Genomic DNA, 23,521 nt, shown 5'->3' on the forward strand with positions numbered 1-23,521 from the left:
ACAATTATTATTTTACCACAATTACATGATACATGTGCTAACATATGTACGTTACAGAAAAAGATACAGGTTTCATGTCATTATAAAGAAATTTTTACTTCGAACACATTAATCATAAACTTGAAATTGCTGTTTATCATATCCATAACACATATATCACCGGCAACTGAGGCGTTCTCCATAAAATATACATTGATAAATATCTTATACAATTGACTATATTAACTAATAATTGAGCCGTGTCACGACAAAACCAACATATTGGGTTTGCGACCAGCATGGATCCAGACCAGCCTGCGCCTCCGCGCAGTCTGATCAGGATCCATGCAGTTCGCTATCAGTTTCTTTACTTGTTATAGGGTCTGTAAGCGAACAGCATGGATCCTGATCAGACTGCGCGGATGCGCAGGCTGGTCTGGATCCATGCTGGTCGCAAACCCATTATGTTGGTTTTGTCGTGACGCGGCTCATATTCAGTAGCAAGCACTTGATATACAATAAAGTTTATTATTGAAAGCAGCGGAGAACTCATTAGTGCATCAGTTTGGTCCAATAGTCACAACTCTTTATTTTTTCTTCTTTTTAAGTGGGACAAGTTCATCAAAGATATACTACATAGTGTTTTACTTGTTGATGGAAACCCAAGATGGACACATCCTCTTCACAATCCTGTGTACAAACCAAAGGACATAAACAAAAATATATTTGGTTTAATTCCGTATAATAAGGTATGTTTGTCTGCATGGTGTTTTAATTGACCTTTTACAATTTACTCACATATTTGGTTATGACAATACAATATCGAATAATTTAAAAGATAGGCATTTTGTGTCACTTTTGTAGTGGTAATATTTGGTTGCTATTTTATTCTTGAAGTTGTTGTTTTTACACTTTGTTATTTTGCGATACCAAACCTGGTGATTTTATCATGCTTTTATCTACAAAATTCATATCATTATTTGAATAAATATATCCGATTTTTTATTTATTTTTAAGGGTGCAGCAGTAATACGTATGTTGAGTTTCATGGTTGGTCAAAACACATTTCAAAACGGAATGAAAGTACGTCCATACTTTTTAATTACTTAATTGAGAAAAATACAAATAAGAAAAGGAAATGCTTACGTTTTCATAAAATTAAGCTGTGTATCATCTTTTGCATCCAATGTGGAGAAGAAATTCCAAAATGTTGTAATGTGCGCCAACAATTAAAACTTATTCAAAATAAAAATGTACAAGATTTAAGCTTTATGAAAAATATTTTGGAAACATATAAAGCAAAGTTTTTATTTAGTTTATACTTGAAATACTAGTAAGTAGATTAAAAAGTGTCGTTTTCGATTATATACATCTTTATTTTGAATTTTAGAGATATATAAAAGACAACAGTTACAAAGCAGTGACTAATGATGATCTTTATTCTGTTATGGAAGAGGTAATGCATACAATTAGTATTGAAGTGTTATGATAATAAAAATAGATAAAGATAGAGATGAAATTGAAACGGTAAGGAGATAAAAAATAAATAAATAGAAATAGTATTGAAGAGTTAAGGTAATGAAAGAAAAATATGAAAGAAAGTTGATAATGGTGCGTTGAGGTGAAAATAAATGTATATAGATGTTATTGAGGGAAGATTGTACACTGCAGATTGTATTGAAATGCTCAGGTTAAAAGGAAAGTAATACGATATAATATTCATTGATGGCAATTTGTACATACCGCCACAAACGGACTAGGAAAGCGCCGAGAGTGTTATACATATTTTAACGTGGAATGTCGAGGGATTAACCAAAAACAAGCGTTCAAACGACGAGTTTACAAATATTCTCACACAATACGATATAATATGTTTATCAGAGACATGGACTTCTAAATCATCAAAGATAGACTTAAAAGGATATAGTAACTTTCACTCATACAGACGTTTCCAGAATAGACGTGCAAAAAGAGCAAGCGGTGGGATTATAGTGTATATTAAAGATTTTATAAAGAAAGGTGTCAAATTAGTGAAAAACGATATTGACGGTGTAATATGGTTAAAACTTGATAAAATATTCTTTCAAACAGATACAGACTGGTATATTTGTTGCACATATGTTGCCCCGGAAAATTCACCCGTACATGACTTTTATGAAAGTGACATATTTAGTATTTTAGAACAAGATATTACAACTTTTTTCAACAGTACGGGACGGACGTTACTATTAGGCGACATGAATAGTCGCGTGGGGGTAAAGTGTGATTTTATCAAGGATGAGCGCTTAACGGATTTAGACATGAACAATACCTTAAACGATGTACCGCCAATACGACAATCAATGGATTTAAATAGTAATCGATTTTGGTGATTTATTGATTGAACTTTGTAAAGCAGTGAAATATGTGTATTGTTAACGGACGATCAGGTATGCCGGGCGAATAAGGGCAGTTATATATTTATTTATTTATTAAAGTCTCATCTATATACATGGTACAATATAAACAACATTAAATATATCTTAAGAACATGTATATAACCATTCTATAAAGAATTACAGGAGACTACAAATGTAAAAACACATAAATATATATATGCTCTATGTAAAGACTATGTTAGAATAGTTAAGAATAAAACAGTACGACTTTGTAGTTAAAGAGGAGCACTTTATGTCATTAAAAAAAAAAATAAAAATAAAATAAGATATTATAATAATAATCTACATAATATTATTTACAAAGATAAGATTTACGTCTATTAAGAATATCGAAACAGGTTTTGGCACATATTCTAATTAAGGAGGTATTTGTAAAAAGAAACACAAGTTTATCATTATCTGACTTGTTATAAAATTCTGGATCGACGGCTGCCGCCTTATGAAATAAGTTTCGTCTGTAATCATCATAAAGTGAGCACTGTAAGATACATGCGATTCTGATTCAACGTTATTAACACAAAATGGACAAGTACGATTTTGTTCACTTAAGTTTCATATCTTTCCAGTTTCTAATCTAATGGGAGCAACCCCACGCGCAATTTACAGAAGGCAGAATCTGTGTAAAGGTGGCATAATCATGGTGGCAATAATTCTCACACTATAATCTTTCTTAAAGTACAATATGTTCTTAGTTTATTTTTCCTCTACCTGAACTACCTACAGATCTATTGATAAGCTGTTTCAGTCACATACATATTTATCCATCAAAAAACATATAGCACTATCAACAATAGCATGTTTTGATACATAGTTAGAAATGTTTCAGAAAAAATGGCTGAGTCTACATTCAAACAATTTCGACTTTAACACGAAAATACCAAGTTTTACAATTATTGTTTTGCTTTACCATGAGCCCAAAGAGCAATTCTCTTATTCAGTTCTGACGAGTTTGTTTATTACTTAAACGAGCCCAAAACGTAAAATAGATTTCCATTGGCGAACAACTGTGGTTGCCAGGCCATTCTCACTGCAAGTGCCGCGTTAGGTGTATATTTACCAACACCGCAAAAAGAACCTCAAGGCTTTATTATGGACGGCATTAACACAATGAGAAAGACGGTCACCCAAACGCTTGGCACCCGTAGTTCATCACGGGCCACACAATGGAATCATAAAGTTTGGTGTAGACAGCGTATGGAACGCCTCCTATACTTTTGCATTTCGGGATAACAAGACTAGGGGCTCACCTGCACTTTGGAGCTACATGTTTAGCAGTTATATTAAGTCCAAGTGTTTCAGTTAAAATTAGACCTTTAAATATTATATCTATCCACAAATTTCAAATATATCGTTGCCACAAGTAAAAATTGTATTACATCTAGTAATTGCGACATGTTAAAATGTACAACTTTGCTTTTTTCACAATTAATAGTCATATCATTTACAGAGCACCAAGTCATTAAGAGCATTTAACAGACACTGTAAAATTTGAGTTTCGCAGAAACACAATGTCGTCAGTAAAAAAATAAAAATTTTTTTTCACCTTAAAAAATTCTACATTGAAGTTTTTAAAATATTAATAATCATTGATGTATAAGAAAAAAGAAGGGGCGAAAGAATAAAACCCCTGAGGAGACGGTTCGAACCCGACCAGCATGTTTATGGGGTTTTTCTCGTAGATGAGAAACAAAAGAATATAAGAGCTTTTAGCTGGGGATTTTACGAGATCCGACTCTTTAAGACGCATCCAGCATGTCTCTATTGATAAAATCGTAAACTTTTTTGAAATCTATAAAGTGTAAAAGTGAATTTTGTTTGATTTTTTTAACATACTAGAAAAAGATGAAATGTTAAGTGTCTAGTTTTCTTCTAAAGCATTTGTTGTCATGTAAATTTTTTGTTTTTTACCCACGAACTAAGACGACTGTAAAAAATAGAACAGTAAAGTTTGGGACATGGCTGATGATAAAGGCAAACCTCTATATAAAGTGGGGCTCCGGGGTGTGGGGATTTTGGGAAGGGGGTTTATAAAAGTTTACCCCCTGAGGGAGGAAAAACCCCGTATTAAAAAACCATTAAAAAAAATGAAAAAAAATAATGATGTGTATTTTTAAACCTTACGGAAAATTTTGGGGTCCCAAGCTTTACCGAGATTTTGCACTTTCAAAAGCTTTTTTAACTTCAAATATAAGATTTATCATTAAATATAAGATTGTTTTCATGTCCTTAGATATTGGAACGTTAAATGGGGTATTGAAAATTCACATTTTTTAAAATGAAATAAAGTCGTGTTCCAAAATTTAAAAAAAACACATCGTCAACATAGTAGATGTTTTCCATTTGGTAAAATAAACTTCCATTGGAATTGGTTTTGGTTTTTTTTGAAAAACCTACACCGATTTTTACCAATAGATTTCAAAATGAAGTGCTATCTACCTTACAATCATTCAACAGGTCATTCTGCAGTGAATACCAATAAAAAACGTTTAGCTTTTTTTGAACTTCTTTCTATCAAAAAGCTTACGACTAGTAAACAGTAAATAGACTTTAAACGTATTTTTCAGATCTATGCGTACATTTCAGCCAATTTTTTTCATCTGTAGACATTCTTGTCCATAAAACAGTAAGTCTTTTCTGACCACCAAGCTTTACCTGGCCGACGCTTTTTATTACTTTTGTGCGAAAATTATTTTTTTTTTAAAAGGTAATATATTGTACATATTTTCTTTAATAATAGTACCAATCACTATATATAGAATCGATATCTTGTTGTGACCTCATCCCTTGCTTCTAACTTGTTGATACAATATTAACATTGGAACAGTGTCCGGATCAATTAAAAATGTATTTGGCACATTCGAAACATCAACTTTATAAAGGGACTGTTAAAACAATCATTTTTCTCGATTACCAAATTGAAAAATTACAAACAATAGTCCACGAAAGAATAGAATGATCGTGGAATACAACATGGAGCTAGTGATGCAATATTGCCCAATTTGGTCAATAACATTCATTGTCCGCTCTAAAAAAGTCTTTTAAAATTGTTCAAACACTCATAAGGTACCAAAACAATATCTACGACGGCACAGCCTTTACTAGATACTGACGTAAAGTCATTTTTAATTAAAATTCCTACCATTAAGCATACACATATTTGTATTAATTTAAGAAAATCAATAAGGGTAATTCCCATACGAATTCACAAGTAAATCAAAAACATTTGTTCACCATATAAAATCTACATGTTATAACGTGTATGAACGCACAATGGTGAAAGGTTGTGGATTGATTAAATGGGTTTACTTTAAAAACTTCAAATTTTAAGTTTTAAAAACTTTATGAATTAAAGATTAAACAGAATTTTCCAAAACCCCCAAAACCCTGTCATTTCGATTAAAAATTAAAGGTTTTTTAAAAAAGGGGGAAAAAAAAAACGGAAAAAATAATTATAGGGGGAATGAAAGGGAAAAAAAACTGCTTTTCGGGAAAAGATAATTCAGTGAATGGGGAATTTTAAAAAGTCTGTAGATGGGCGGTGAAAAAATCAATAAAAGATAAAAACAAACTTTTGCAAAGTAATTAGATAAAAGGGGAAATAACTTTAAAAAAAATGTTAATTGGGACAAATAACACATTCCTTGATAGAAGCAATGACAGGAAAAAATGGTTTTAACGAAGAATGTATAGAAAAGCAACGTATATACAAGACAGCATTTGGGACAATATCTGACACATAGAAATACGGAATCATTTAATAGACTGCATCAGCTTAAACGCGAATATAAAAACATGTGTAAATCGTGCAAAGAAAACATTCAATCGTGATCGGTGTCGTGGAAATGAAACACAATGAGAAGGAAAAGCCCCCGCGAATTCTGGAAAATGTTTAAGACTAATAAAAATAATTCTGTCAATGAGATTTCAAACGAGCAATTGTGTGAGCACTTTAAAACATTAGCGCAGGACCATTAATACCCCGGATGATGATATCGAAGACTTTTTTACGTGATTTTGATGAACATGACGGAAACAGTACATATGAGGAACTCGATTTCCCTATTACGTCAGATGAAGTGTTAAAAGCATGTAAAAACATTAAACAGAAATAAATCAACCTGGAGATGATTCCATTATAAATGAATATTTTGATTGAAACATGTGATCTATTAATAAGCCCATTAACTACGTTATTTAACATTATATTTGAATCGGGACAATTTCCTACAACTTGGTCAAATGGCATTATTATACTCTTTTAAAGAAACAACCTGGTTGAGATGACCCAAACAATTATCGCGGGATCACACCATTAGTTGTTTGGGAAAATTAATTCACTTCAGTGATAAATACGCGTCTTAAAAATTGGACAGATATTCAGAAACAATAACTGACGCACAATTCGGATTTAAACCTAATTATGGAACTACAGATGCGATATTTTGTATTACAGTCATTAATTGACAGAGACTTAAGTCAAGGGAAACGTCTATACGCTGTTTCATCGACTATCAAAAGGCATTTGACTCTGTTTCTAGAAGTGGCATTATGGTATAAGCTAATAAAACATGGAATCGACGGCAAACTTTTAAAGTTCTAACGATCAATGTACGCAAATGTAAAATCTTGTGTGAAACAAATAGACAAAGTATCCGACTTCTTCAGTTGTGATATAGGCGTATTTCAAGGAGAAATAAACGTCAAGCATATTATTCTCGCTCTTTCCTAATGATATTGAAATGACCATACAAGAAAAATACACAGTCTGGATTAACTCTTGACCAATTAACATTTACCTTCTGCTCTATGCGGATGACTGCATACTATTGAGCGAAACCCCGGAAGGAATGCAATCACATCTCGATTTGCTATATAACTTTGTGTAAAATGGAGATTAACCGTCAATGTAACGAAAACAAAAATTATAGTATTCAAAAAAGGTAACGGGCGTGTGAGAGATAACGAAACATGGACATATAACGGCAACGGGATAGATATCGTCGAATCTTTCAACTATCTGGGCTACGTTACTAAGCAGTAATGGTTCGGCGAAACGGGGCATTGATGCCCTTGCATCAAAGGCTATAAAATCCATGAACAATTTACTATCGGTAACTAAAGACATAGAAATGCCAGTTAAGATAAAATTCAACCTATTCGACGCATATGTTACTTCTATTCTTTGTTATAGTGCTGATATATGGGGTTTTTCATCGCAGAAGTAATAGAACGTGTACACCGAAAATTCATTAAGCGAGTCCTAAATGTGAAACTATCGACAAGTAGCCATGGCATATACGGTGAAACGGGTAGACATCCACTAGTTCTTAACAGAAAAGTTCGAATTGTTAAATTTTGGTTGTAAACTTTTACACAAAGGACAACGGAACTGTATAATATGGAATGTGTTACGAATCTATGTTAAAAACAGTCTGAAAATGGACTTTGCTAAAACTGGGCCTCAAAAGTGAAGAAATCTATTGATTGTATGTGGCTTTTGGGGAGTGTATGGCTATATCCACGGTTCGGTAGATATTAACGCGTTTTATACCAATATTAATAACGAAGATGTTATGACATATATGTTAGTGAATGGGAGAGGTGTGACGCGGTAGCCCAATTATCATCTATTTAATAGTATTTAAACAAAACTTTTGGAATGGCAGATTATTTTAACATTGATGGGAAAATAAGAAATATAGAAATGTAATAAAAAAATACGGTTTTGTCCTCTCATTGCCTTGAAAATTGAAACAAGGTAGGCATAGGAAATTCCTAGGAACGAGCGTCTGTGTAAATTATGTCTTCAACGAACAATAGAAGATGAATTCCACTTCATATTAGAATGTCCGGTGTATAATAACATTAGAAGACAGTATATACCACATTGGTACAGAACAAGGCCCAAATATTGATTAAATTCATTGATTTATTATCATCCAGTGATGTGCAAATTTTATACAGGACTGGCAAAAATATCTAATCAAAGCATTTGAAGAAAGAAAGACTCTCTTAAATACAAATATTAATTAAAAATACTTAACTTAAATACTGTGTCATATGAAATAACAATTACCAAGTTTTGACATTTTCGTTAATCATAATTGTAAATATGAATAGTCAAAAATAGCAAAGCCGAATATCTCAAATCTATCGAAAATATGTAGACTGTTTGTATTTATCTTTGATACATTGATCATTATTGTATATGCTCTCATTACATACTTTTATGCTATGCATGTAAAATATTATTGTTTAATCAATATGCTGTTCGCATACGATTTATTAATAAACTTATGTTCTGTTCTGTTCTATGAAAAAAAAAAAAAAAAAAAAAAAAATATTAAACAAGTGAGATGACAAAGGACAGGAATAAAATCCTAAGTTCTTATAGACGCATTTAAGTCTGTTAAAATGATTTGCCTAACTATAAAGGTATTCAGTAATATCAAGAATGTATGATCATTGTGTATTTCAGAATGTTACTTTTAGGCAACTTTATTTTGAGTTTTATTTTTTTTCAAAAAGTCTATTTGATTACACACTAGTGTCACAGGTGGTCCACTTCTCATCTCTTGAACCTCCTTGCAAGATCACCTTGTCTTTGATCTTGGATCCTGGTTTATAACTTAATCACATCATCTGAGAGATTTATTAACTTATATGTCACTTTCATTAGTTTGAATCGTTATTTTTTTACTATTAGGGAAATTCACCAGGATGGAGTAACTTTTTTTTAGAAGAGTTTTCCCTCAAACATCCTTACAAACGTTCAATAATTGTTTAGGAACCAGTGTTATTTATTTGGAGGTGGTCTGCATTCATTTTACAAATCGACGATGTTTGTTAAAAGCCTTACTTTCGTTTTGAAGAAAAAAATATTGTAAAAAAGAATATGTTATTAAATACTTATTATTAAATAACATTTTTTTTTCTTGATTCCATACACAAGCGATGTCTGTTGTGATATGGTCTGTTTTTATTTTATAGAGTTTTTTTTATTACATCTGCAACGATCTATCTTCTGTTATTTGTGTATATAACAGCACAAAATAAATAGACAAGCGTGAAGAGTGAAATAAAAACAGTCCCAATCACTGCCGAATGGTCAAGATAGAAAATCAATGAACCTGAAGCAACCCATAATAAAAATTCACAATAAAAAACAAGACGAAAAATCAACGGACTCCAGGCACAAACAATTGTACAATAAAATGATCAACTTAAATAACAAGCGCTTTTATTTCCACCAAGTCTGATAAAACCTTTACACCTTCACTGGTTATATATAAATATATGGTCATATTTTGCAACAACGATTCTTTTCCTTTTTTCTCACTGTTACGATAGCGGTGCTTGTTATTGTGATCACCTTGCTGTTGCTAGTTAATGTTTTCTTCAATTGTTGTCTTTAAAGCGTCATTTGTCTGCTGATTCTGATTCCTTATATTATTTTGTGCATTTCTAATAGTTTCAGACATACAAAATTTTTTAATTAACGCAATTTTTGTTTACTGGAAGTAACAGTGGATGAATGACTTTATAAACAACTTCCGAATTGATATTCTTTTATGGAAAATATATGTAAAAACAGGTTTTGCTATGATTTAATTTCAGATTTATTTTTAAAGAATGCACATTTTCTTTTTCCCTATTTTACAATAGCAAGCTAAAGCTGACGGAAGGAGTATAACAAACATAAAAGAAATAATGGACACGTGGGTTCTACAGATGACTTATCCTTTGGTCAATGTTGAATTTACAGTACAAGGAAGATAACACTGACACAGGAAAGATACAACGGGAATCCTGGGGGAGAGGATCCTGGGGATTTTGTATCACCTTACGGGTATTTCAAAGCCAAATATTCTTAAGGATTTAGCTCAATACAGGATTGGAGCAGTACCTTTACACGCTTGCAGAAATCATGTTCACAAAATAAACAAATATCGTTTTTTTTTTTCGCCGATTCGTACAGTTTTCATTCATGATCGTATATAAATCGGTGTGAAAAGATGAATTAGACGTTTTAAAGTTCATTCCGTAAGGTGAAAAGGCGATATTTCAGCATTTAATCATTCAAGCGTCTTGTCCGGTATGTACCAGAATATGGTATTTAGTGTGGTGCTCCAATCCTTTTTTGAGTCTCACTCAATTTCTTAAAGGAACAGCTATTTAGATTGGGAACTACTTTGTACAAAACAATGCAACCGTTTCAAGCGCATAGATTTACGTGCTTTGTTTGCGATCTATATGATACATTTAGTAATAAGAATTTTGAAATAGGCGTTTTTTCTTAAAGATATGCAATGCTCAAATTTGATATCAGAAAATATTGATAGTTGCTACACAGTCGCTTTGTAAATATGAAATAAACATGTTTTGACTTCACACAAAGTTGATATATTATGTTTTAAACTACACACTATAGGTCGTTACAATATAAATATTTAGTGTCGTTAAAAAAAACTGGCAGTTTTTTTTAGGAAGAGACTCACTTTACTTTTCCTATAATAGAGAACGTGACTACCAATGCAAATTTTATTCATTTCTTATTCAAATTAGAGGCATATTCAGTAAGAATTTCATAGGTTTTAATAAATTTCTTCAAAGGTGAGCATAGTATATAGCTAAGTTTTGATTTTATTTCGGAAATTAATTTTCGACCGTGGTCACACAGTATCACCGGAAAAATATCCAACATGTTACTGAAAGGAAGCTAAAGAATGGGAAAATATTTTAATTTTTGTTAATAAACTGCACACTGTGGACATCTTTATAAAACCCTATTGTTGATATGACCATATGTTTGTACTGTAAGAGAACCCATCAAATGTATTGCTTCATATTTGAAACAATATGGAGCTATATGCCTTTTGATTTGTTTTAAGCATGTTTGTATTTGCTAAATATTTTTATCTTGAGGCTTTGGTAATTTACAATTTCTTTTTAGATACAAGTGGAATATTCCATTCGCATATACCACAAGTAAGGAGAAAAACTTTAATGTCAAAAGCAAGGATATTACGATACTGCCTTTAGGCAAAAAGAAAGGTAAATGCATGATTTGTTGGCCACATTATTGTTATCAATAGACCACATCCACCTTTGTCTTATCTTTATGAAAGAATAACAACGCCGAATACCGCTACCTTCGTAAAGTTGTATATTATTTACATTAAGCAACAATAATTTACCATAATGGTAACGTGTATGTGATATGCTGAAATGTTTGTTTACAGAGTTTTTTTGCATTATGGAATAAAAAAGGTCTATCAATATATTCTATAGAAATATAAGTGATGATGAGTTTAGTTTAAACGAATTCACGATGAAAGACACATGACGTTTCTAGGTACTATTCAGTAAAATCAATAAAAATATTTCTGAAATCACAAACATCTTTGTAATGGTCATAAGCTGTGATATTTTGCGTTTTCCTCTTTCGACATTTTACAGACTTTTCAAGTTTCAAACACAGACGCCGGAAATATTTTACATACTATTCCAAATGTACCTAAAAAAAACGACCGTAACTAGTGAGTTGAAAACTATAATGGCCTACGTCTAACCTAAAGTTTATATGTATACAGTGTTAATACAAAAACAAATGAAACAAAGCAATATTACTTACAATATTTCAGTGACAATCACGGATGATTCCATTCCGAAGCCAAAAGGTAATCTAAAATGGGTTATAGCAAATCCACAGCAATTTGGTTTGTACCGTGTGAAATACGATAAAAGGAATTGGAATGCGTTGACAGATCAACTTGTTTCGGACCATCAAGTAAATTATTTAGCTATATCTGTTGTAACAATGCATGCTTTAAATGTATCAGTTAAAATTTAATAATATTAATGTCATCTTGCGGCCCTAACAAAGACTGCTGACATAAAATGGCATGTATATCGCAGGTTTGAATCAGATAGATAGTTCAATTCTTGACATTGATTTACTTTAATTAAGGTGTATTTTATACAATCGATTTTTGTTCTAGATTTTGTATTATGATACAATATATATCAGATCAATACTAAGATAAGATAATACAATATATCATATCACACTGTACGGAATGTAGCCAGTACTCTTCAGCGTTCGCACCATGTGATCATCCAATATGAAATAAATAATTATTAGATCCGATATCACCAATAAAGCCTAGTTTTCATTTCCAAGTTCAAATTCCATATAGTATTCTACTTAACATTGCTTCCATTTTCCTAGCCAAATCAACCACATCAAAATCAAATTGTTCTATTTATAGCGTTGTTATTTTCTGAGTCGAATTCAATCAATTTTAGTTCCATACAGTGCTAGATTAGTGTTCATTAATAGCATTCAAAGAATAAAATTGGTCTAATGTTTACTAATGAATACATACCAATCTAGTCTGTGAAAAAATTTGTTTATAAACAGATAATTTACTGGACTTATTAATTAAACCTTATTTACTTATTTAAAAGTAAATATGCCAGTTTCTACATAATGTATAATGTATCAACGATTCTGCTTTTCTTTTAAGAAATGTATTGTTTATTTCAGGTTATACATGCTATCAACAGGGCTCAGATTATCGATGATGCATTCTCCCTATACGCGTATGTCTTTTAATTATTGGACAGTAAAGATATACTTATAATTATAAATGTCACCGTAAAAGTCACTAAAATTTAAAAAATCGATAAAAATAACAGTTTCATAGATTATCAAACATTTACATTTGACTGAGCGAAATTCACAGAACCACAGTTACTTTTATTGAAAAATACGTTCAAAGTGATTTAAACGTACTGTTCAATTTTGTTGCGAATTATCCCGGTACTTGCAAAATACCACATTTGATATTACCTTTCTTAATTCATAATTAAAAATAGATGTAATCAAGTTATAGATATTTAAAATTGATGTGTTTAATATTAGCTTTGTGCGCTGAACCATGTCCGTAGACCTTCTATCACGTGTAAATAATCAAGCTTGATACAATAACAATTGGTATACGAGAAAATCTAAGTTTCGCAAAAATGTCTGAATATGCACGACGCGAGTAAAATGCATTGTACTTATCTTACAAAATTGAAGCCCGATATGAGAATGTATGTCAGTGTCTGTTTCATCAAAGTTATTTACTATTATTCTTGTAATGCTTAACTGGTTGACATTGCATTGTTCTATGATCAATCAATTAAAGGACTGAATATCAAAGTCTAGCTATTGCACTGAGAACTCTGGAGTATGTGAACAATGAAGAGGAATGGTTGCCTTGGGTTACTGCTCAAAAATGGATAGATTATATAGGAAAAAATATTGAAAGTACCTCAGAATTTGATAAATACAAGGTAAATTTTGAGTCTATTGTAGTGATTTGTTGTAATGTAATAGTATTTATACAACATATAATATAAACTGATTAAGATTTATTCCACGAATGAACTTTAATTATTATTGTCGTTGTTTAAATGGTAGTTTAAAGTTGCCTTTTCACTGCTCTTGCTTTTTCTATTGTAGTTAAGATTAGTATTTTCGTAATGAATACTGCCTAAGTGCCTAGTACTAGTATCGTAATAAATCAATATATTACATGAGTGAAGTGAATAAAATGAATGTCTTTGACATAAATACTTTGCTAAATATCTTCTATGAAATACCATTTTTTATAAACTGCATTTCGCTTTAAGAAATATTACATGAGACTCATTATCTTTCGGGAGCTTTCTTTTTCGTTTGTTTTCCCTAATTTATTACGATTTACTATGATATTTTACAGGAAACTTTTCGATACTGATTTTTGTTTTAACGTTCCAATGACCTAGTGATAAGGACATGTATGATAGTAAGGCAAAGTTGCAAATTCGAATCCTTATCAAATTTTTTTAACCTTTTTTGATAACATGCAAAATAAGTGGATGAATCATTTCCTTAAATTCGTGTGTCTTTTCTTTAAACAATTGTAACGTTGACATATAGATGTATATGTAAATTTTCATAATTTTAGTTTCTACAGTCAAACAATGGGTGATTTGCATGTACAAAAACTTAGTCGTCAAGTTTCACAAAATATAATATACATAAAAAAATAAAAAGCAATGTTTCATTAAGATTCGAACCTACAACCTGCAATTTCAAACTAAAAGTCTTGACTGCTTATCATGGAGGCTAGTTAAGCAAATGTGTCGGTAACTAAGTTACAAGTTAAAAGGCATGTATACCGTTATAGACTTTAAAATCAGTTATTCAGAATCCGATAATTACCAACAAAAGGTCTGTTGCAGGTCAATATTATTGTCCAACAACATTGACCTGGCACTCTTGCCTTTGACCCTATAATCGCTAAATTCCGTCGGCTAAATACCAGTACACCAAACCTCACTGACGAGTGAAATTAGCAAATATATCGATATATTCGATAAATACTGGTCAGGGTTTGTCAAATGACCCTTACGAAAGTTAATGAGGTGCCTCAGGTCTATATTGTTGGACAATACAAAACAATACTTTACTTGTTTTCAACAATAATAACATTTTTTTTTGCTCCATTATTACAGGCATTTGTATCAGACAAAGTTGAGAATATATACACGACCCTTATAGTGGACAGCAACAATTACACACACATACAATTGTACGTTGTATTTTTTTCACTACCATTTTTTCTTTTCCTTCGTTTAGCAAATTAGTATCCGCTTTGTATCTTTAGATTCGATGGTAGGAATTTTTAACTAGTTTTCAGAGATGTAAACGTTAATGAGATGATGTACAGAGCACAGGTTTGATTAATTCGAAAAACACATTTTATTCTTATTGTATGAAACTACAAAACCAGATATTTAGCACGTCGAATTGCATTGTAGATCTGACACTACAAAACTGATGTAAATCGTGCCCCATTGGCCACCTTTTGGGTAGTGTTCTACAGAACATAAATCGATCGTGGCACAGAGGTCATAATTGATCCTGCACTGTTGATCATTTGTTTTATTAAATCTACATAAATGTATATGAAAACACACCGAACACTTTAATGTCATAAGCTTATCTATTTGGTATGTAGCACTGTCCAGTAATTGTCTCTACATAAGCTTTGTGAATCATGCACATTGGGTAAAAAAATGCCTCTACTCCGGTGTCATTTAGTATCAGAAGAATAATTGAGATAAAAATGTTTGAAATTAAAACATGAGTAAGTATCTTCTTCTATTTAAATATTATTTTGGTTGCACTTAAAATTCAATCGAGAGTATATTGCCCGACTATGGGGGTTATCAGGTTATAGGTATAAATTTTTTCCACCTTCCTAACTTTAAAAGAAGAAAAAAAAAATATATATATATATATATATATTTTTTTTTTCTTTCTTTCTTTCTTTTATATATATGGTAGTATTTAAAATCCTTTTCAATATTTTCATAAACAAAAAGATCCTCCCCCAATAGAACGTTTTCTAAGTATTGCACTTTGCACACATTATATTTTATTGCTCTTTTGAAATAAGCATGCTTCATAATGGCGGGTCCAGATGTTTATCGATATATTGCACGGACATATGTCGTTTTAGGAAACTTAAGAAGGATACATTAAAATTGAATAATTCTTTAAAAGATTCCTTTATTTTTATATGGCAAAACCCAACAGGTGATCGCTTTCTTCTGTTCATTCTTATTATAGACACAATAAAAGAGTAGGAGAAAGAAGGGTGAAAGACAAATTAAACAACTGAGTCCGTTTTGCCTAACATTAATGCAGTACATACTGGAATATGTTATTATACATTTATACGTTATGTACATATAGAATAAGAAATTTCTAATATACAGATTTTACTAAAAATCGTTAGTAAATAACGTTGTAATTGCAGGTTATTGAAAGACATCATATATGATATCGGATGCTCTTATGGGTCGCCTTTATGTGTTAATGCGACGATACAGGAAATAGCTGCCTGGAGCCTTGATCCTGAAAACTTGTAACTACATATATTTTATCGGCTATTGCTATATATTATGAGATTTATGCATTATTTCAAAACATTTACATTATTATTGAAATGGCTATATTTTATGCAGCTAATGCACATTACAGTTTTCATTTATTTTTCATCTAAACATCGCAATGTATTAACAATAAGACTCAGTCTGCATTTCGACATGTGGTTGTCAAATAACAACGGTAACTATTAAATACGATACCACTGCTTGGTTTTATCAATATATATATATAAATATTTATTACATTTGCAATACTATATTTTTCATTGTATATGTTACAGGAATTAAATTTATTCACTTTTTGTAAATCTTACTCAATGATAAAACAAATATCTATCATTTATACCAGTTCGTTTTATATCATCACAGGTCAGATATATCTATCATTTATACCAGTTCGTTTTATATCATCACAGGTCAGATATATCTATCATTTATACCAGTTCGTTTTATATCATCACAGGTCAGATATATCTATCATTTATACCAGTTCGTTTTATATCATCACAGGTCAGATGAAGCTATTGATGAAGAAGCGTATTGTCTAGCATTATCTGATGAGAATTCAAATTATTGGGACTTCGTTTTTGAACAGTTTAAGAGTAACAATGACAGTACAATAAGAGGCCGTCGTATAGATGCATTAGCTTGCAGCACTAACGTGGACAATCTTGAACGGTATTACCTCTCTTTCTCAACAAACGAACGATCTAATGTGGTCATGTAAAACATGCAGGTATACAAACATAACCGAGACAAGCCTAAGAAAACGATTGCAAGCACAAATATGTGTGCATGCAATTAAGGAAAATAAATTAGTTCTTGCAAACGAAAATTTAGTAAACTTTGGATTTAAATATTTTGTTTCTATGACTTCAACATGAAATAGTTAAAATTTACACAAATAATTAGCAACGATTTAAACTCTTTAAATGTATATTAGTCAAAAGAGAAAACTTAAAGTAATTTATTAGTTTTTAGTTTGTTAATGGTGCATTTCGGTGTCTCAAAAGGTGAACCCTACTCTATTTATATCGATTTAGACGGCTAGCATGTCAAAATTATTTCCATTCACAAATAATCTGAAATGAGTTATTCATTTCAGGCTTGTAGAGTTTGCTAAAACGTCAGTTCCGGAAGCTATAAAAATAGCGTATGCTCTGGGAAGACATCCTGCTGGTCGGTAAGATGAATGTTTTAAGTACCTGTCTTTTTTTAACTGTTTCAATGAATATTTTCTACAGTGGCCTTTGCACGTGTCATCAAAACAAATGTTATGTTAGCAGACATTCTTGATGAAACTATATCTATTATTTAATTTTTATTTGAGTAAATAAAAAATATACTTACAATAACATTTACGTTTGTGATTAATACTAAAGCGAAATACTAAACTAAACTGTTAAAACTAAAGCGAAAATATGATACCAGCAAATAACTATTGGTTTCCATCGACATTTCTCTATATACGTTATAGTAAATCACATACATTTGAGGGTGGATTCCACAAAAATAGGGTTCAACACTAAAAAAACAACACTATCCAAGTCAAATGAATGTATATAATACAAAAGACATCAGCTGTCAATGAATTGTACCGCCATTAAAACTGCTAGCTGAAAATGTGTTGCTGCCGGTACATAAAACATCTTTTATACCTACGAGTAGACAATACACTCATCACAGTTTGAAGACACCTGACATCACATGAAACCGACATAGATCCTTTTATTACACTTAAAATATGTCCAATCAAACTAGGGATAACTGACAATGAATAAATCGATATTTTAGTATTAACACTAAATACACATTTGAATATCATTTTCCGAATGTTAAAAAGAATCAGTCACTGCTTATTGATATCAATTTATTGTCACTTTTCATTTTCTTTCAGACTTTACTCTAAACATATTTATTTCAAAAATATATATACATTTACATATATACATATATACAAACTAAACATTTCTATATTCACGAAATGGATTAGAACGAAAGACTAAGTCTGAAAAATATATCTCCTTTTTAGTGTATTTCTATAATTTGCCGAGTTATATATTATTCAAAAAGTATTACAAAAGGAGAATATAAATATTTTGAAAAAAATAAAGATGCGAAAATGTATAAAAAGTAAGAAACTATATAGCACTCAAAAATGACTGAAAACTACGAATTAATGTGATGATGTAAATAAAATAAAATAACAAAACATTACTAAGAAAAAAGTGATAGTTTAAGAATCTGCATATTGTACGTAGTCTTGCAAGTAATATTTCAAGTTTCCTATCATCATAATAGAAGTATTTTGGGGGTACATTTCTTGTTACGTTGTAGATAACTTTTGAATATTGAAAGTGTTGGAAATTTCGTATGTTTAGGGGTAGATTTTTCCACTCACGCATAAAAAGAATTAAAAAAATATGATGAAGTTTTGGCTGATATACCGATTGTGTCATTTGAGTTCCTTAAGTCGTAGCGAGTGTTTGTTGGATCTGGTAAAGGCGAAGCAAGGTATTCAGTTGCTATGTCATAATTTATTTAAATTTGAAAAAATAAGTCTATGGTTATGACTTCTCTACGGAAGAGTATACTGACCCCCCTTATATATTTTTTATGCCTTCAAGAAAAAGAAACCTTTGTATAATACATATCTTTAAACAATAGACAAGTTATATGATATCTAAAATAGATCTTGCAGAGTTTTATCTGTTATTATACACCATAAATCACAAATATGCATTGTTTCTTCGATGATATTTGGAAATTTAAGAAAACAGAATGTTCTTCTTAACATACAGTAGTTGTACACTTTAGCCTTTTTCATATGAATCTCATGAAAAAAGATGTATGAATTTATAAATTAAATTAGATTCTCTTGGTATAATAAGTCGCATCTAGTATTATAATATTTAACGGCCCTTTTCCCGTTTTGATATAAAAACAACATGTATAATTATTGAAAAAGATGTAAGAAATATTTATAGTGTAAGTTACTCAAAGTTTCAATACCATTTATATAATTATTATATATATATCAGATAAATTATTATATTTTATATAATACTCGTGTACCGCAAGCGTGTTATCATAACGATCCACTTATTTTACGAAACATATAAAACATCATCTAAGCTAAAAACTCAGGTAAAGAATATATATATTATATATGATTATATCATCTCTATATCTGTCAAACAAATAATGCCTCGAAAACATACTGTTTTCAAATAAATAAAAGCGTTTACTCGAAGAAAACGTCTGCTTCTTGAGGTAGAATTTCAATGAAAAGAAGAAAAAACATATTTCTTATAAATAAAAGTAAGGTCTTAAGAAAGACTTTAGTTGATAATACGCATCTTTGACAGTATAGAAGCCAAAAAACAGAAAAGATCAATATGAACTATATATATAACTTTTAAAAAACCATTACGAACTATGTTGTTATCATGTATCGTCGTATTTTAAACAGGCATATAAAATATATAAGGGGGGTCAGTATACTCTTCCGTACTTCTCTGCTCTAATGTTTCCCAACTGATTTCATTTTCAAGCAAGCTTTGTTGCACCCGATACTATTCTAGCACATTTGTTTTAAATATAAAAAGATCAAGTTCATATTGAGATGCATTTCCCAACACAACGTCAGCATATTCGAGAATTGGTCATATAAACGACGTATAAATTATTTCTAAATATTTAAAATCTAATACAAATTCTAATTTTCTCATTATGAAAAACTGTTACGATGCTTTATCACTAAAATATTCTTTATGTGAGTGTCATTGTTAATTGTTAGATCAGAATAAATCCAAGTGTGTTTATGTTCAATTACTTCTGGTACATTTTGGTTAAGCATATTGGGGGGGGGGGGATGTTGGTGATAACTGTTTTTTTTATCTTCTGGAGATGATAAGTAATTCTGACTTAGATGTATTAAAGGTAGCAAGCCATTTTATGACCACCATGTTATTTTTTTGAATATCTAATTATAATTCTTGAGTTGCAATTTGTGGGTTTTCAATGACAAGATTGCTACTGGTATAACCAAAAAGAGATTAACATTAGATTAAAGATCTTAAACAATGTCATTAATATAAATTACAAAAAGCAAAGTACCAAGTATCAAGCCTTAAGGAACACTTGCCTTAAGAACACCCCAACAAGATTTGCATCTGTTAAAACAACCAGTATGATTCTATTGTACCCAGCCGTACTATTTTTTGCACCAAACCTGACTTCCTCACATTTCCTTTTTCTTATAAGTCTTTTTAGACTGATTTACAATTCATCATGGGGAAAATGATTCTATAGGTGTCTAAGCTATTGCATTCTACTTTAAAAAAGACAACAACATAGATTTGATAATACACTACTGCATGGTTTGCAAGAATAGAAATAATATATAAAAAACTTTATCTACCGTGCGAAATGGGACAATTAATGTCCGTTAACAAATTGTTTGGTACTTTATCATATATCTATAAAACAACCAGTGGAATACGATTGTATTTTAAATTCATGCAAAATATGGCATTTAACGACATTATGTAATTGTTGGTTTTAATTTGTTATTTTTTACTATATAGACGCTGTATGATATTCTTTTACAGACCGGTTGCCTGGAATTATGTGTTATCAGTCTGGGACACCTGGCTTGTGTAAGTATGGATTAGATTATAGAATTGAGCCGTGTCACGACAAAACCAACATAATGGGTTTGCGACCAGCATGGATCCAGACCAGCCTGCGCATCCGCGCAGTCTGATCAGGATCCATGCTGTTCGCTATCAGTTTCTCTACTTGTAATAGAGTTGGTAAGCGAACAGCATGGATCCTGATCAGACTGCGCGGATGCGCAGGCTGGTCTGGATCCAGGCTGGTCGCAAACGCACTATGTTGGTTTTGTCGTGACGCGGCTCAATTTGATTTGGTGTTACCGGTTCACGAAGCTAACTTAGATTTTTGTATTATTATAAATATCGTGATGTTAAACAATTATTAACAAGACATCATTGGTCACACGGATACAAAAAAAACCCTTGTGCTAAATATATTTTACAACAGACTTTTTTCCATGCGAGAATCTCTGACTTAATGAGACAGGTACATAGGCCTGTTTTTACTCGTTGGTGAAAATAAAAAAGGAAGATCAAAGGATGTAAATATCTGGAAAAAAAGATTCCTCGGAAGCATTAAAAAGTAAAATTACAATGTCATGAAAATTGAATTTAGATCACTTGGTCCTAACAACTATTTATTTCAACCCCATTGATGACATTAAATTTTCGTGTAAGTAAGGTAAACAACTAGCAGAAAGGTCAAGGTGAGATTTGCTATTGATGTTGATACAATTCAAGCTTTAAAGCGGGCTCTCTTATTTTATTTAATAAATTATATTTCACTAGAAATTGTACAAAAAGATAATTACTTTTGCACATTTTAGGGAGCTCGAACAAATTGAAGTTGGGTTTTATATATACCTAATCATAAACGAATTTTCCACAGATGAAGAATTAACAAAGGTAATTTTTCAACTTTGACAGCAAATTTTGTCGCACTATTTAGCTATGAAAAGAAAATGCCCTACAGCCGGTCTCTATATTGGGGGATCACCCAAATTCAACCACGATAGTTTACTATTTAAAGTAAATTAAAAAAAATTGTTGTTAATACTATATTAAAACATTCAATCGAAGATTATAATATTATACATCAAATCTAAAAGGTACATGCCGCCTCACGAGTGATTTTTTATAAAGTTAATGATTTATGGTTAAATTTGTTTTCGCATCACATTAAAAATGGATAATTGATGAATTTTCTGCTGTCAGTTTAGTAGGATAACTTATCCATATCAGAGACTTTACAATTTGAAAAACAACACTACCTTATCGTAAGCTGATTTAAAAAAAAGTACCCCGGTTACAGTAAATATGTTTAACGTTTTAAATTCGTCAATTTCATTGTTTTATGTTGTTGTTTTTTGTTTTTTTGTTTGTTATTTTTTCACTCTTATGGGTCATTTTCAGGAACAGATTGCTCAGAATCGAGCATTTTGATACTTTTATTCCATTCTATTCTTTGTTACTCTCATTTAACTGGGCAGTTTAAAACAATGTTATCTAACTTGTATTTTGCTATGCTTCGTAGCATTTTTCTTCAGAAAGGGTGAGGTTAACTGTAATAAGCATAGGGTCTAAAGGACGGTCCATGAATTTGAAATCAAATTTAGTGTTGTTTACGTTAAATTATATATTTTTAAAATGGCTTTAAATGAGCAAAAACTCACTTTTATTTCTCTAAGATGGTTACCATCAAGTTTTCTCAAATGTTTGTTTCAACTATGTTTAAAAAAATTTTGTTTAGATTTTCCTTTTTTGTCTGTGTGAAAAATGAAGAAACTACAGGAAAAGTCTTTAATATGTTAAATACATTTTAATGTAAATTGTTCGAATAGTATGTCAAATTATAAAGATTACTTTAACGGAATTAAATTAAATTTCATATGAACATGAATATCATCAAAAGTATATGCACGTGAAATCAAAATGCTTTTCCAATTGAAACATATATTTATCTTATAAGATTTATTCCAAAGAGTTGAAGTTTTCATTATTTTCTGTTATTTATATAAAAGTACTTTAATTCCATGGCAATAGTTTGAGAGATTTCTGGAAGATGTGAAAGACGACATTGGTGATAAACCAGACATTAACTATTATTTACAACTGGCTCTTCTAGATATGAAGATATGGAATGACTGGCTGGAAACTAACTTACCATCCGTACAGTCATGGTTGACTGGACTGGGATATTAGAACTTCTTAGGTAAAACATTTAATTTATACATCTATAAGAACTAGATAAGTAATTATAAAAATAACAATTATCATAATCATTCCAAATTAAAACAAACAAAAAAACTAATTCGATGAGCTTTTTTAAAAAATAAAATGCATTTTAAAATAAACTGAGATTTGAGATCTTATAATTGAGCCGCGTCACGACAAAACCAACGTAATCTGTTTGCGACCAGCATGGATCCAGACCAGCTTGCGCATCCGCGCAGTCTGATCAGGATCCATGCTGTACGCTTACAGATCCTATAACAA

General features: G+C 31.0%; 2 protein-coding genes across 2 annotated transcripts in view; both read left to right on the forward strand.

The window, feature by feature from the left end:
- Window positions 1–11,471, forward strand: part of LOC132727158 (thyrotropin-releasing hormone-degrading ectoenzyme-like) — a 28,988-nt gene extending 17,517 nt beyond the window's left edge. The window contains exons 16-20 of the mRNA XM_060712583.1: window positions 588–728; window positions 997–1,062; window positions 1,370–1,435; window positions 10,083–10,266; window positions 11,371–11,471. Coding sequence (XP_060568566.1) covers window positions 588–728; window positions 997–1,062; window positions 1,370–1,435; window positions 10,083–10,196 — 387 coding nt within the window. The 3' untranslated portion in view covers window positions 10,197–10,266; window positions 11,371–11,471. The remainder of the gene's footprint in view (window positions 1–587; window positions 729–996; window positions 1,063–1,369; window positions 1,436–10,082; window positions 10,267–11,370) is intronic.
- On the forward strand, window positions 10,722–23,227 carry LOC132727151 (aminopeptidase N-like). The gene is made up of 11 exons (XM_060712569.1): window positions 10,722–10,777; window positions 11,371–11,471; window positions 12,062–12,207; window positions 12,967–13,022; window positions 13,613–13,760; window positions 14,967–15,043; window positions 16,277–16,384; window positions 16,917–17,084; window positions 17,512–17,589; window positions 21,853–21,931; window positions 23,069–23,227. The coding sequence occupies exons 1-11, from the start codon at window positions 10,722–10,724 to the stop codon at window positions 23,225–23,227; spliced, it is 1,176 nt and encodes a 391-aa protein (XP_060568552.1).
- The last annotated feature ends 294 nt before the right edge of the window (window positions 23,228–23,521 follow it).

The sequence above is a fragment of the Ruditapes philippinarum genome, unplaced genomic scaffold (assembly GCF_026571515.1).
Source record: "Ruditapes philippinarum isolate M1 unplaced genomic scaffold, ASM2657151v2 ctg3943_1_1_1_1, whole genome shotgun sequence".
Lineage (NCBI taxonomy): Eukaryota > Metazoa > Mollusca > Bivalvia > Venerida > Veneridae > Ruditapes > Ruditapes philippinarum.